Source organism: Centroberyx gerrardi, chromosome 5, assembly GCF_048128805.1.
Source record: "Centroberyx gerrardi isolate f3 chromosome 5, fCenGer3.hap1.cur.20231027, whole genome shotgun sequence".
Classification (NCBI taxonomy): domain Eukaryota; kingdom Metazoa; phylum Chordata; class Actinopteri; order Beryciformes; family Berycidae; genus Centroberyx; species Centroberyx gerrardi.
The window spans coordinates 27,830,093-27,844,711 of NC_136001.1; the positions used below are offsets into that span (position 1 = coordinate 27,830,093).

The following is a 14,619-nucleotide window of genomic DNA, read 5'->3' on the forward strand; positions in this document are numbered from 1 at the left end:
GTGCTATATAAATAAAATTGCTATTGCTATAAAAAATTGCTATCATGAAGGAATCACATTAAGTTCATGGCCGATTAACTATATAGTTTATGGATTTCAAACGCATAGCATTATAAAACCATTATATTTTCCTCAAGGTTACAAGAGAAATTAAGCTTAGTTCCAGAGAGAAACTTTGCTTTAAGAGTTTTGCACTTGGAAACTCTGTTGTGAAAACAGAGTCAAAGCAATTGGACAAAACCGAAACAGTCTTAGACTACAATGTTCCTTTCTGTCAAAATCTCCAGTGAGACAATTGTCTTAGTCTAAGACTTTGCTTAATCCAGGACCATGAAATCAGCCCCTGGTCTAACCTACTAATAGCAATACCAACAAGTTCACTGGTATCTGTGTATCACGCGTGTGTGTGTGTGTGTGTGTGTGTACCTCTAAGTCTAGCTAAATATATTAATGTGAATGACTGTATTTATAGGCTACAAAGGAATGAAACAGTGATGGTCATTTGTTCCCACCTAGTGGTCGAATAAGATAAGTGACAGACTCCTTTACCTTCACTTGACTTATTTTCTGGACAAATACTTTTACACATGGATACTAAGTTAGTGCAAACAATTTTATTGAAGCACAGATAACTCACAGTCAGATCTATGGGCAATTTACAGTCTCCAATCTACCTGCACGTTTTTGGAATGAGGGAGGAAACTGGAGTACCTGGAGGAAACCCACACAAACATGGGGAGAACATGCCAAACTCCAGTATTGCATTCATCTTGAAATATAAAATTCTCCAGATTTTCTTGTGATGACAAGATCTTTTGTAGTTATAATGAGAACTTTTCTCTGTGTTCTCTGTCCAGTCCGCGGTGCAGATTGGGCAGCCGGATGAATCAGCCTGCCAGAATTTTGCTGTTGTAGTCATGGAAATGCATGTGCCATGGAGTGCCAAGAGGAGAAAAACCTGCAGACTCTTGGCTCTCTGTGGCACATGTTTGGCTATCCCTGAGCAAAAATGAGGTCATGGCCATAGTAACACATGATGTTTCCTGGGTCTCATGCACTGAACCAATGCTGATATCCATAACAACATTATCAAACATTCTGTGGCAGCCATCATGAGGAGTACCAGTCAATTGACCATTCAAGAGTGCTGATTTGATTAGATATGGCCTTTCTAATCATTGCAGTACTGTGGTTGTATCAGTGGTTCAAATAATGACAGAATCCTGGACTAATAACACTGATAAGATTATGGTGACTGAACAGTATGAAAAAAAGGTGTACTTACATGTTTTACAGGGGTAGAAACACATTTAAGTTTCCACTTCAAATTTCCCTTGATTTGCAAATAAGAGGCTATGAATCAGAAACCAACTTCAACCTTGTGATCCTTTTCCAACAATGACAAAATATCTTGTTATTAGGAGAAAAGATTGCTTTATTAGGAGAAAACCTTGACGAAATAAAAGGAGGGATGTTCTGCATATTTGGTGCAAGATGCATCATGTGCAGCAAGTGAAGGTCTTGGTGAAAGCTCTGGCCACAGATGAGAAGAACCTGATGACGGGATGTTTAGGCTTCTTTGGAGGCAGGGGAGCCGAGTCATTCTCTGTGCCGACCGCTTCATTGCCAGAGACAGATTTCTCATGGCCACAGGTTGGAGCATCACTGCTGCATTTTCTGGTCTTCTTTGATTTGCGGCAAAGCTTCCTCAGTCTTCTCAGGAAACTGAAGGTTTTTCCTTCAGTCTTGGAGGAATCAGCTGTGGGAGAAGTATGCAACTGCAGCTGAGTTGTCAAGGCCTTGACAACAGCATTATCGAAGGCCAGATCCTGAGATGCCATGGCGGTCTGCATCACCTTGGCAGAGCCAAACTCCTGACAAAGTTCATTGAAAGCAGCCTTGTAGATCTTTTTAATACCAGACGTGTGGCTGGGAACACTAACAATGTCATTCAATTCTGCCGCTGTCTTCTTTGACAGACGTTTGATTATTTCATCAAAGTCCACCTGGCAAAGTGATGTCTGGGCACTGCTAGTGATTTGCGTTAGCAGCATCACAAGCAGACAAGTGACCAAGTATTGGTGGTTGTACCTGAATTCTGAATCAGCTGAGGCACCATCACATGCCACTTTAAATGGTGAATCCGAATTGGCAGCAGACTCTCCAGGCTGAGAACCTTGGACCCATGGACCGGATTCTGAGCTGTCAATTTCAGAACACTGTGGGAGTGAGTGTAATTCCTCAATGAGTGCCACTGTGTCAGTGCTGTTTTTTACTGGTTGTTGATTGTTCAGCACCTTTGAGAACAAATCCTCCATGGCAGTTAAGGCAGCAGACATCTGGCTGGCACGGAGATCTGTGTCCACGACTGAGTATTGTACATCAGTGTCACTGTGGCTAGTTTTCTTTGTTGAACTCATGGGGAACCAGATGGTCCCCTGATGCAAGAAACGCTTGACTTCATCCGCTGTCATTGCATAAAGGATTTCAAGTGAAAAGTTTGACTCTGTGGCTTTCTTTTTCGTCATGACCTTAAAAATTACGCTGTCAGACAGACTCTTTCCCGTTAGTTTTTGGGGAATTTGGTAGGCCTCTCCACTTATCAAAACAGTGTAGATGTTATCGGTGAGGTCCTGTGAAAATCTGCTGAGCTCACCACTTTGGATGACATGCTCCAGCCTCCTGGAGAAAGATGAAGCACAGTATGTTTGTGCTCCCACCTTTCCATCCTCTGGCTGGAATATCTCCTCCACCAGAATGTCAACACTGTCAATGACAGCCTGCATGTTGTCATTACTTGAATGGGAAGACTGATCACTGACTGTAGTCCTGCTGACAGAAGCAGAAACCACAAGTGGGGTCTTGGCATACACAGGTAAACCACCTGGTAAAAAGTCCAATGAATTCCATGAACTTTGAGAGCTCTGAAGGGGTGATACCGTGGGCCAAGAAGACATGACTGACAGTGGCCTGTGTGACTCACTGGCAATGTCCTCTATACCTTCTTGTGATGTCAAGTTAACAATCACAAGGGCATTTCTAAGGCCCATGTATGGCATATGACGCTTGCTCTTAAGTTCCTCCACCATCTGAAAGATGTAATTTTTGGCAAACTTCGAAAATCTGCTTTTACATGACAATGATAGCGCTGACTCTGCTTTGTCCTCGACATTCACATTGTCTTCAGTGTTGGCCTGCCAACACTGCTGTCGTGTGTAGCGGCTCCTCGCTTTACCCACACATTTCTTCAATATGGTAGCAACATGAACTACCATATCCCGCAGAGCACTGGTGCAAGACATGCAGCCACTTACAAACACCACGGGCACCTCAGTCTGCAAAACAGGGGTCTGGACGGCCACAGACAGGGCAGAGTTCACCTTCTGTGCCACCTCTTTCCCAACCAACTGGGTAAGTTCCACAGAGCTCACAGATCTCTGCACCCGGACCGCTAGAGCATCAGCGAAACATTCCCGAAGCGAATCTCCGAGGCTGGCATGAATGCGTTCCTCAGGCACGCTCAAGAAATCCATGACTGTCTGTGAAGCTACAGTCTGCCCAGTGGGATAAGAGCTCTTAGACAGCAGGGAAATGTCACCATACTTCCCGATGTAACTGTAAGCCAAAGGCAATACAGCATCCAGGATAGACGTGGAGACCGACTGAACGATCTCCATGCACGTGTTGCCCAGCACAGTCCTGATGGAACAGTCAACAGTGCCAGCTGCCATCATTCTCCACTGCTCTGGAGTCAGTTTCTCTAAGCATTTGGTGACCAGAGGGCAGAGGGCCTCTGGTCTAATTATGGGGATTTCCATAATATTGGTAGTCTGGGATCCTACTTGGCCTTGGGCTTTATCCTGCTGATTTTCCACAGCATCCAATAACATCACTTCACTCCTAAGGTCGCTTGTAACTCGGTTCACAGTCACTCGCTGAATGCACCTATGACTTTGCTGCTGCATGCCTTTATTGTAGGCCCAGTGCCTACGTCATAAACGACGAACGACGTCATAGTCCCGTCTGGCCATACATCGGATGTCGCCACTACACATTGTTGGCAATGAGCCAAAGTAGCTCGAAAACGAGTTTTGCGGGTATTTCGAGATTTTGAGTGATTTGGTTGCTTTCATTTTCGTAGTACATCATGGTGAATAATTATTTTAAGAAAACCAAAGGTAAAGTATTTATTTTTATGGTTTTGTGAAGGGTAGTTGGCTAGCAAAACAAGTTAGCCGGTACGTTACTGTCTCTCCCGTTCTGATTCCGACTGCTGACCGCATCGCACCGTGGCGAGAGGAGCCCGGACTTAACGTTACTAACTTAACGATACTAACTTAACGTTACAGCTAATATCCAGGAAAAAACACAGGCTGCCAAACAGATCACAAATGACAGTAACCTACTTATCAGGAGTGTTAGCTAACAAGCGGTAGGACAGAGTCATTTACTATGAACGAAGCTACAGGTGCTGGTTCTGTCAGATATCCATCAGTCATGTCCACAGACAGATGATCGCTATCCACTCGTGTTATTCCCCGGTTACTTATGTTAACAACTTATTGCAAAAACTAATAAAAACCTTTACTAGAAGGCACGGATAACTGATCCCTCATTTCAACAAATAAACATTGAGATAGCCACACTTGTTAGGCTACTCCATACTATTTTTACCTTCCTCCTGTTTACCTTCTCACCACTAAGGCAAAGATAGATAGGTGTCTGATAGGTGTAAAGGACATCCACAGACACACACTTAAGGCAATCCTATGATTTCAGATTGCTATAAGGAAGTGACCAAGTCTATGTTGTTGAGGAAAACAAATCATATTGCATTTGTTTTCAGTGCTGGTGTGTTTGTTCCTTGCACTCTCCAGACTAACTTGGTGGAATGCCACTGGAGAAAATGGAATGTTGTGGAATGTTTAAAGCCATTTTTCTCACTTTTTACTTTTAGACACATAACAGATTAAAATACTCATAACTTTTGATATGAGAGAGCTATCTCAGTCATTCAAAAAGTTATACATAGGGAAGAGTTTCTAGTTTATGGAAATATCAAAAAATGAAAATGTCAAATTTTCACCATGTGACGGGTTTTTGCAGGCCACCACACTTCACTGTTAAGAAAAACGTTTGACGCTCGCTGTCAGACTACAACATTTTGAAATGAGAAGAAAGATAACAAGTTTGGCAGCAGCTGCTGGCGATTTGAAATAAAAAGGAAATAAGATCATCATCTTCCCGGACCTGTACGCGGAGAGGCGTTTAGGAGCCTGAAGTTACGCAGCATGAACCTACGGAGCGGCTTCATTCTTCTACGCTCCTACGCTGGTCTTTACCTTCAAGGAGAGGAGGTAGGACCTTTACCATGGTCCGGAACGCAGAGAACTTCTATGAGAAGCACATTAAAGCCAGCTCCACTCAGGCCAGCCAAGTAGAGCCAGCTACGAGTCTTAATTCAGCATTGGGTAGAGCCTATTGACTGCTACTTTCTTAAATCATCTGTTGGAAATACAGGCCAATTAAAGACAAGGACAATTCATTAGGCTATATGAAGAATGGTGCAACATGTAAACCAATTGTGGACTCATCTTCACCAAATAAAACTAACGGTGTTGCAATATTATTGTATAGGAAACTTAAAAGTTCAATTCTGGGGCTTAGTGAGGCCAGTGAAGGTAGAATTGTAAATGTATCTATAATGGGCAGAATTTAGCCTTTATTAACACCTATGCCCCAAACTTTTTTTAAATGAAATCTTTTGAATCACTTAATAGACTATTAGCAAATCTATTGGAATTCAGACTGATTATTGGGACGGACATGAATGCTGTTTTAAACCATTTACTAGATACATCAAACAAATGTAATTCCAATCCAAAGGCCACAAAGGCATTAAAACATCTTATGGAGGATTTCAATCTCATTGATGCTTGGCACTTCTACAACCCAAAAGTCAGAGAATTAACTTTTTATTCTAATAGACACAATATATATTCATGAATTGACTTCATATTATTGTCATCTAATTTACTACAATCACTAAAAAAACAATACAACTACAATACTATACTACAATAACAGTGCATTCATACCCACGGTGTACAGCCTACACTCCCATATTTAAGTTTACTGTAGTTTAGTCTAAAAAATACACAAAGACAGATGAGTTTCTTTGGAGTTTCTCTGCATTCCATTTGAGGAACAAGCCAAACCCTGCCTCCGTTCCAGGTTAACCCTGACACATCACATAAACACCAGTGAATAGGTTAAAATAACAGGGATGACTAATCAAATCAAAACTTGGATACCAACTCTTACACTATGATTAATGTTTTATTTATGCTTCTGAACTCACATTTAAAAAAATTGTCATCAGGGATAATAAGACTATGCTGTTGACCATTTATTTAAAATATTTCACGGGTTTGAATTTGGGGGAAACTGAAAAAATAGGGGAAAATTGTCTAAAAAAAACCTTTCCTGTATCAGACTGGATTCACAGCAAAATCTATTGACTGTGTTATGAAAATATGAATGACTTTTCATAATTACAGTGTTGAGGGAAACACAGCAGCAGTTTCATTGTATATAGATGCTGCCTGGATGTTGCAGGATGCAATTTATCAATTTTCCTTGACTGCTGTGTTAATTTTAAGTCTTTTTCTAGGCTATAGTCAACTTCTCTAATCTAAACCACTGTCTATTTTTGAATATGCAAAATAATTTTATATCAACTTGTCAAGTAAAAAATCCTTCATTAAAGTCTGACCCAACACCAACATAATTTCAAATCAAAATCGAATGACATAGGCCTAGAGGTCTGCTAAATGAAAACAAAGTGGCACGACCTCATCAACCTACACTTACTGTGAACACACATGTAAACAGACAACACATGTACACACACATACACACATCCGTGCAAACGCTCACAAATACACACATGCAAACACACAGTCTGGTGCTGCCTGGCTGACAGACCAACAGGTAAACAGTGAGTCAGTGCATCAACCAGCTGTTAGGCCCTATGGTAGAAAAAACATGTTTCCTTGCGACCTTAGGGCAAAAATGAAGTGTCCCATTAGAATATCCCTTCGGATGAAAAAAGTGAGGGTCTCATGTTTTACTAGCCCCACAGTAGAAAAAAACCAATTCATTTTCATTTTTCAGTCATTTTTGCTCTAATGACACAGCAGCTGGGTGTTTGAGCACCCTCTGGTATGACATTAGGGCAAAAATGAAGCATGGAAGGGGCCGGAGCCCTGGTGGTTCAACAGGTGGAGCGCGTACCGTTAAGGCAGCGGCACGGGTTTGAATCCGGCCCGTGTCTCTGCTGCATGTCATCCCCTCTCTCTGCCAAATTACAGCATTACCAAGAAGAGCCACTAGATGGCAGTTTAATTTGTCTTTACTGCAGGATAATGATTTTTGTGAACAATTTGAAACAGAAGAGAGTTTATTGAAATTAATAAAGGCTCAGTTGGATTATATGGGATGCCATAAAATAAAACAACTTCTTATGCTTCTAAACAGAATAAATAAATCAATTCTAAAGAAAATGCATGATCTGGAGAACATAATATCTAATTTGGAATGCTCTCAGCAATGGCAACTTCTAAAAAATTTAATCTGAACTAACTATTTTAGTTTCCAAAAGGGCTGAGTTTCAAATTCATAAGACAAGAACAAACCAATACTCCAAAGACAACTGACCAAGCCACCTCCTGGCTAAAAAAATGGCTAAAAACAACCCACCAACAGACATACAAGCAATCTTAGCTGATTCAGGAGAGCTTTTATCAGATCCTCAGTTAATAAATGATAGATTCACTGGTTTTAATAAAGAATTGTATACCTCAGAGAGTAAAGCATCTACCAAAAGTATTGTTTCTTTTTTGAAAAAAGTCAATTTGCCGACACTACACCCAGGGGAAATGGTGGAACTAAGTAAAATGAATAAGGGTAAGTTGCCTGGCTGTGATGGTATTCCTCCAGAGGTATATTTGAACTTCTGGAATGTGATCGGCCCCCCATTACTTGATATGCTTAACACATCCATAGAGAAAGGAGCATTTGGAAGAGATGAGAATACTGCTCTGATATCATTGCTGCTTAAAAAAGACAAAGTTCCTACTCAGTGCTCCCATTATCGTCCAGTATCATTAACAGTATCAGTTAAGCTTTTCTCTAAAGTTCTTGCATTACGTTTAGAAAAACACATACACAAATTGGTCCACCCAGACCAGAGTGAATTTATTAAAAAATCATCAGAAGTAACATCAGGGTTGATGCTGAAAAAGCATTTGTTTTAACATCTAAAATCCAAGTGATTCTTAAGATTAATTGCAAATTAGATTCCCCTAAAATACATGGCTAATGTCACAGACCAGTCCCTTTAGGTATCAATATAGTGAATGGTAGTTCGCCGGTGTGTATGTGTGTGTGTTTGTGTGTATGTAGCCTATTTTTTCTTGGAAGGACTGACCAACTCCCGATCTTGGTCCCCCCCACCTGTCACACCAAATTTGCACCCATGGATTTAAGACTTGATTTTCCACTTTCTCCCAAATATTTATTGAACTGCCTGAGATTTATCACATGAATAGCATCTGAATTGTGTTTCAGGATGGACTTTCCCCAGAATCATGGAAATTGGAATGTATTACACTGCATTCAGTCATTTTGTGCAAAGATTACTTTGAGCAAGATGTTGTTGTTTATCTCTGATTCACCTTACATAGTCAGTCTTTGATCCCTGACTTACCTTGCCAACCAAATCTGTACAAATGTAAATTTATCTCTGGGCAATCCTGAGAGTCAATGCCTATCCCTCTTTTAGCTGTAATTCCTTTGATGCAAATCAAACAGAGAAAGAGACGGTCAAGCACAGAAATAGATAAGATTTACGAGGTAGAAATACAGCAAATAGAAGTCAACTTTAGCAGAGCTTACAAGAGCTTGGCTTGCTCCCTGTCCATAAAATAGTGATCCTTCTCACTACACGTAATTAGTGCCTGGAGCTCTGAGCTCAGGGGCTGACCAGTGTCGCCTCCGGACCGGCTCTGCCCCCTTCTTCTGCCCCCCTGTCGGCCTGTCTGGTGCTGGGGGGAGCTGGGTGCGGAGGGCAGCCTGGGGGTGCGGTGGCTTTATGGGCCCGCACCCTCCCTCTGACCTTCTGGGTGAGGTTTCGGGCTTCAGGGTAGCTGACGGTGGAGGTTGGGGGGGTGACACAGGGGTGAGAGCCAGGCAGACGTCCCCCACACTGAGCTGGCGGCACTGCAGGCCACACAGACGGGCAGTTCTCTGAGGACAGCAGGAGGACCAGCCTCGCCCACGCACAAAGAATGGATACTCCACATACACATCCACTAACTCCTGCGGGAGGGGGATACATAGAATTAGGCCGAGAAATGCAACTTACACAACTGCCCACTAGGTGGTAGTATTGTTCCAAAATGTACTTGTGCTACATTCATGTCAAATGGGAATAACCTGTGGAACAATCGGAAGTGTTTACGCTTTCAGACTTATTTTAAACTCTCGAGACGCCGTGATTGAGTTTTTTTTTGTATATTTCTTTGAAGCATTCAGTAGACTTGTTAGACTTTCTGTAGACTTATAGGTTGTTCCTGATCAGCTTCTTCACACAAAACACACATGCACTTAGTGAGTGATTTGAGTTCATGTTTTACAGCATACCAAACATTGCAATGCCAATCTCGAACAAAAAAACAAAAATCCAGCAAGTAGTTAACATATTAGTTCACATATTGTTCCTTAAACTTGACTACAGGCATTTCCTTGTGTTTCATGGCAGAATTCAGGAAGTCTGAGAAATTGGGGTCTATTCCTTAACTCCAAGTTTCCACGTATTTAAAGCTGACGTGATCAGTATTAGAAACCTCTTATCTACGTCTTTCCCATATGGCATGAATGCAGCATTATGTAGCTATCATGTAGGAAGTTACAGTAAATGACATGCTATTTGTGAAAGGTCTGCTGTGAATGGTGCATAAAACAGCATGATTTTCCCTCTCTTTCGCTCTCTCTCAATTCACCTGGGAGTGCTGGTCATGGAGCAGGATGAGGAGGCGTGAGAGGGAGGAGGAGGAGGCCGAAAGGGAGATGCTCTGCACTGTGCAGCAGCTCAGGCGGAGATCTGGGCAGGCAAGCGAGCCCAGCAGGAAATCCTCTGTCTGCAGGTCTTCCACCCTCCTCAGCCGCCCGTCTCTGAGCTCGATTAGAGAGCCTGCCATGAAGTGAGGGAGCAGCCAGGGGAAATGGTCAGGAGAGGAGGAGGAGGAGGAGGAGGAGGAGGAGGAGGAGGAGGGGGAGGCAGAGGCAGAGGAGAGAACAGAAGATCCTGCCGTGCCCTCTTTTATTCTCATGGAGGTGGAATGGATTAAGGGTCTAGAAAAGGGATGCTTGACAGTCCTTGTGGTCTGGTGTTTGTACATCAACTCCTCTTGCGGTGTAAGCTCCTCCATGACTGAGTGAGATAGGCATGTGCTGGAGGAGGGAGGGCTTGCCTTTACGCCTCGATGAGGATGCTCCATCTTTCTGTCTATTCTCTTCACATATGGTCCCTTACTCCTGCCATTGGTCTGCCTGTCTGCGTTCAAACTCTCTTCCCTAAACGTCGTTGCCTCCCGCCTGTACCCTCCCCCCACCCCGTGGAAACCCTCAGTGACGAGGGAGACGGGTCTGAATTTGGATGGGTGGTGTAGATGGGCGACTGGGTGGAGGCCGGGGGGGGCCATCTCCCTGCGGTGTCCAAAGAAGTGGCTGTGGTGGCGGTGGTGGTGGTGGTGGTGGTGGTGGTGGGGAAGGTCCCATCCTGGGTGCAGGGGGCCGAACTCTCTCCACTCCGCCCAGCCATGGTGCTCCCTGAAGGGGGAGAGGATGTGAGGTTTGGTCCTGGTGGGTGCGTGCGTCTGGACCCAGGGCTGGTAGAGTGTGGGCACCCGCCTGGGTACGGGCTGGAAGGGGCCAGTGTGTGTTGTCTTCAACCCGTTGTGGCTCTTGTAAGGGTAGGGTGCCTTGAATGTTGCAACTTCAGACGGTGGCTGTGGCGAGCCCAGTCTTTGGTCCCTCTTCTTGAGTGGGAGGCTGTCCCTGTCCGGGCCCAGGGCCGGCTTTGGCGTGATGCTCATTGGCTCGCTGTGCCTGTCACTCACACTGGCACTTCCTGCCCTCCTATGGGAGTTGGGGAGAGGTTTTGATCACGTGACACAGATTCCATTAATCTCTCGCCAAGCATTGTGGATGGTAGGGTCAAAAGCTCGTCACGATCTGAAAAGTAAGAGAATTCAATATTTGGTGCACTCCGTAGATTCATGAGCGAGGCGAAAACGTTTCTAAAAAAGATTTTTATTTCCTATTCAGACTCTCTGCTCTGTGTTTGCTCTGTTCCCACCAAAGCAGAAGCAGGACAGAACAGAATGGGAGTATCCAGACTCGCTCAAAAGACATATTCTCCTCTCCCTCTTTCTCTGCCTGTCTGTCACTTTCTCTCTAACATCTACATGATAAATGTCAGAATTTTCCCCTCCCCCCTGAATCTGCCACCTGGTGAGATCACAGGCGATAAATATGCCCTTGACATCTCAACAATAACTTCACCATCGCCTCCAAATGAAAGCTTTCCAACCACCAATTGCTGTATTGAAGGGGTTCACAGTTTTGATGGACATCTACCGTCTCCCTTTTGGAAAAAAGTTACTATGGTAACAAAGTTCTGTACAGCGTGGTTGATGAAGGAATGAGCATAGTGAAGGCAAAGGCAAAGGGAGGGGTGGCTGTAAACTTAGAGGGTAAGATTGTCTAGTCCAAATTCCTGTCCTGTGACGTTAACATCATGTTTCAATCAAGTTTTCATATTTAAGAATAGTAATATTTTCCATGAAACAATGGAAAATGTGTGTATTCAGTGTTTAGTGGCTTGCTACGTGGCTAAGTAGGTGAAAGATGTAGCTAAAACAGGCAAGCGCATATTTTTCTCATGGGACTGCAGTGATCTCCAACACCTCAAGCTATTGAAACTCTATCATCCTCCATATGTATACACAGTAGTGAGTCTGTATATGTACACTGAAGGGATCTAAATGTAAGTATCCTGTGGCCACACATACACACACACACACACACTAAGAAAAAAAACAGTTGCTTACCTATTCAAAGCTCCCCAGACTCTGCAGACTCATTATTTAGACAAAGTGATGCAGGGAGGTGAGAGCAGCGCAGGACTTTTACAGCCTGTCAAATGCAAAGCTCATCTCAATGCCTGGTATTATGTCATCGTCATACCACTGCACTGAGCACCGCCGCTGAATGGACCTCTTTCACTCTTCCTGACAGACATGTCTCTGATACGAGCTGTTGCTCTATTGTGTGTATGTGTGTGTGTGTGTGTGTGTGTGTGTGTGTGTGTGGGGGGGGGGACAGACAACTCCCTCACACTGATAGACATTCCTGTGACAGCACTCAGGATGATGCTGAGACACATAAATAACAGAGATAAGTATTCGCCAGCTAAATGCCTGAAGTGTAAATGTAAATGAAATTACATCTAGGTCTGATAGTTGACTGTCAGTCGAAATACAGGCAGACAGGCATGGTGAGATAGACAGGTAGGCAGACAGGTCACGGGTTCACAGATCATGGGCCGGGCACTCGGGCTGAATCACCTTATGAGGTGATCAATTCACTACGCGCCACTAATCTATGGAAATGAAATGTATACATAATGCTGTTTAGTGTGTTTGGTGCCGTCATGATAATTACAATCTTCACTGAGGACAAGATTGTTTGCATATCACCAGCGGCAATAGAGCTCATATTCATCCTGATGTTTCTATCTATAGGGTTTTTGTGCAAATACCATAAAACTTAACCTCTGACACTGAATCTCACTGACAACAAAGTGCTCTTCAAGCATGAATTCAGATTTGCATTAATGCATGTACTCTAACTCTCTTTCATCTTTTGGTAGAGTGAAAGCCTTGTTCCTATCATCATATGAATTCCACCATAGACAGGTACATGTTATGAATATCTCAGCAGTCACTCACTACACAAACAGTCAGTGAAAATGCACTTATATATATATGTTAGCAGATGTATTGAACTGTAAACTAATTCTTAACAGAGCTGCTGTTTGCTTCATATATGCAAGCGCATTTAGCATGGCGGACTTACAGGTTCCTCTTCCATCCATCCATCCACCCATCCATCTATCCATCCAGACATCCTCATACTGTGCATCCACACATACATTCACAAAACAAAGACATCAGGCCAGCATCATTGCTCTACACACCTGTCTGGCTTGTGTCCTCCCTCCAGGCTGCAGGGTCCTCAGCAGGGCAGAAGGCAGAATGGAGGAGAGTGAATGGGAGCATCCAGACAAGCTCCATGGACTGTCTATCAGACACACTCTCCTCCTTTCTCTTCTCTTCTCTTCTCTTCTCTTCTCTCTCTCTCTCTCTCTCTCTCTCTCTCTCTCTTCCCTCCTACTCGCTTTTACATTTTACACCCCCACTCTACTCAGTCAGTCCTCTTAACCTATCTCAGACAGATTTGATGTTTCTCTCTCTCTCTTTCTTTTTCTCTCTCAGTCTCCCACAGCTGATCTCGTTCACTCTGTGTGTGCTATTGAGTGCCACTCTCCGCGCGGCACTCTCGCCCTCTCTTCCACTTGTAATCACCCTCTTCTTCCTCTCTCCATATTCCACATGCTCTCGTCCTAGCTCTCTCTTGCTGGGTGTATAATTAGAAATGAGACTGCTGTGCAACTCCTCAGCTGATAGTAGGCGTATGACTGCCTGATGGCTTTGGCGCTTTGCCCGGGAGTAGTGAGGGCGGGAAACCATTGCTTTGGACCAGCCTGGATACACACAGAGAGTAAACCTTATGGAACGAAAAGACACTAAGGAAGACAAGCAGAAACATCGCTATCGCAACGCATCAGCAGTCTGCCCAGGGTGTTAATTCTTACAGTTGTTTCTCACTTCCTGGTTTTCGAACACCGATCGCCACCTCGGATGGTAGATGCGGACTACCAATGATTCACTCTGAATGAGCTAGATGCCAAACAAAATGAAAGCCTTGGAATGGGTAACTGCTTTCGATTGAAGTGTTCAAAGGTCAACATTAAGTGCTAAAGCCAATCATCAGCTGAAGAAGACAGCCTTTTACGCTTGCGCAGATAGCGGATAAAAGATTTCCCCTCACCCACTCCCTACCTCTGCGCTGTCTATATGTTTGTCCTTACATTTCACCGCTCGCTCACCTCCTATTTTCATCTCAATTCAAAATGCGAGAACGAGTACAAGAAAGAGATGTTGGCTTTTGCTTCGTGGCTGGCTCCGCAGCAGAGCAGCCTGGGTCTCTCATCTATTGATTCTGCAGGGCCTCAGCAGGTGAACCCCCAGTCATGAGAAATCCCACGCACAATTTAGATAGAGGTGAAGAGGACTTCTCACTTTGAGTCATATCATGTTTCCTCTGCCCACACTCTCTCTCTCTCTCTCTCTCTCTCTCTCTCTTTCTCTCTCTCTCTCTCTTTCACACACACACACACACACACACAAGGTCAGGACATGGGAAGACGTC

At 43.8% G+C, this 14,619-nt stretch overlaps 1 protein-coding gene across 1 annotated transcript; it reads right to left on the minus strand.

Moving 5' to 3' along the window:
* Positions 1-9,003: 9,003 nt before the first annotated feature.
* LOC139926961 (uncharacterized) lies at positions 9,004-13,755 on the minus strand. Its single transcript, XM_078283610.1, has 4 exons — positions 13,325-13,755; positions 10,379-11,298; positions 10,065-10,255; positions 9,004-9,381 (listed from the first exon to the last, which is right to left on the minus strand). Exons 2-4 carry the CDS (start codon positions 11,157-11,159, stop codon positions 9,004-9,006), a joined length of 1,350 nt encoding a protein of 449 aa, XP_078139736.1. The 5' UTR covers positions 11,160-11,298; positions 13,325-13,755.
* Positions 13,756-14,619: the final 864 nt, after the last annotated feature.

Bases quoted from the DNA above. Each gene is read 5' to 3' on its own strand.
- LOC139926961 (XM_078283610.1), bottom strand. From the start codon at position 11,159: ATGAGCATCACGCCAAAGCCGGCCCTGGGCCCGGACAGGGACAGCCTC. The intron at 10,256-10,378 runs GCACGGCAGGAT...ACTTCATGGCAG, and splicing joins CTCCATGAGAATAAAAGAGG to GCTCTCTAATCGAGCTCAGA. The intron at 9,382-10,064 runs GTGAATTGAGAG...CCCCTCCCGCAG, and splicing joins TCCATGACCAGCACTCCCAG to GAGTTAGTGGATGTGTATGT.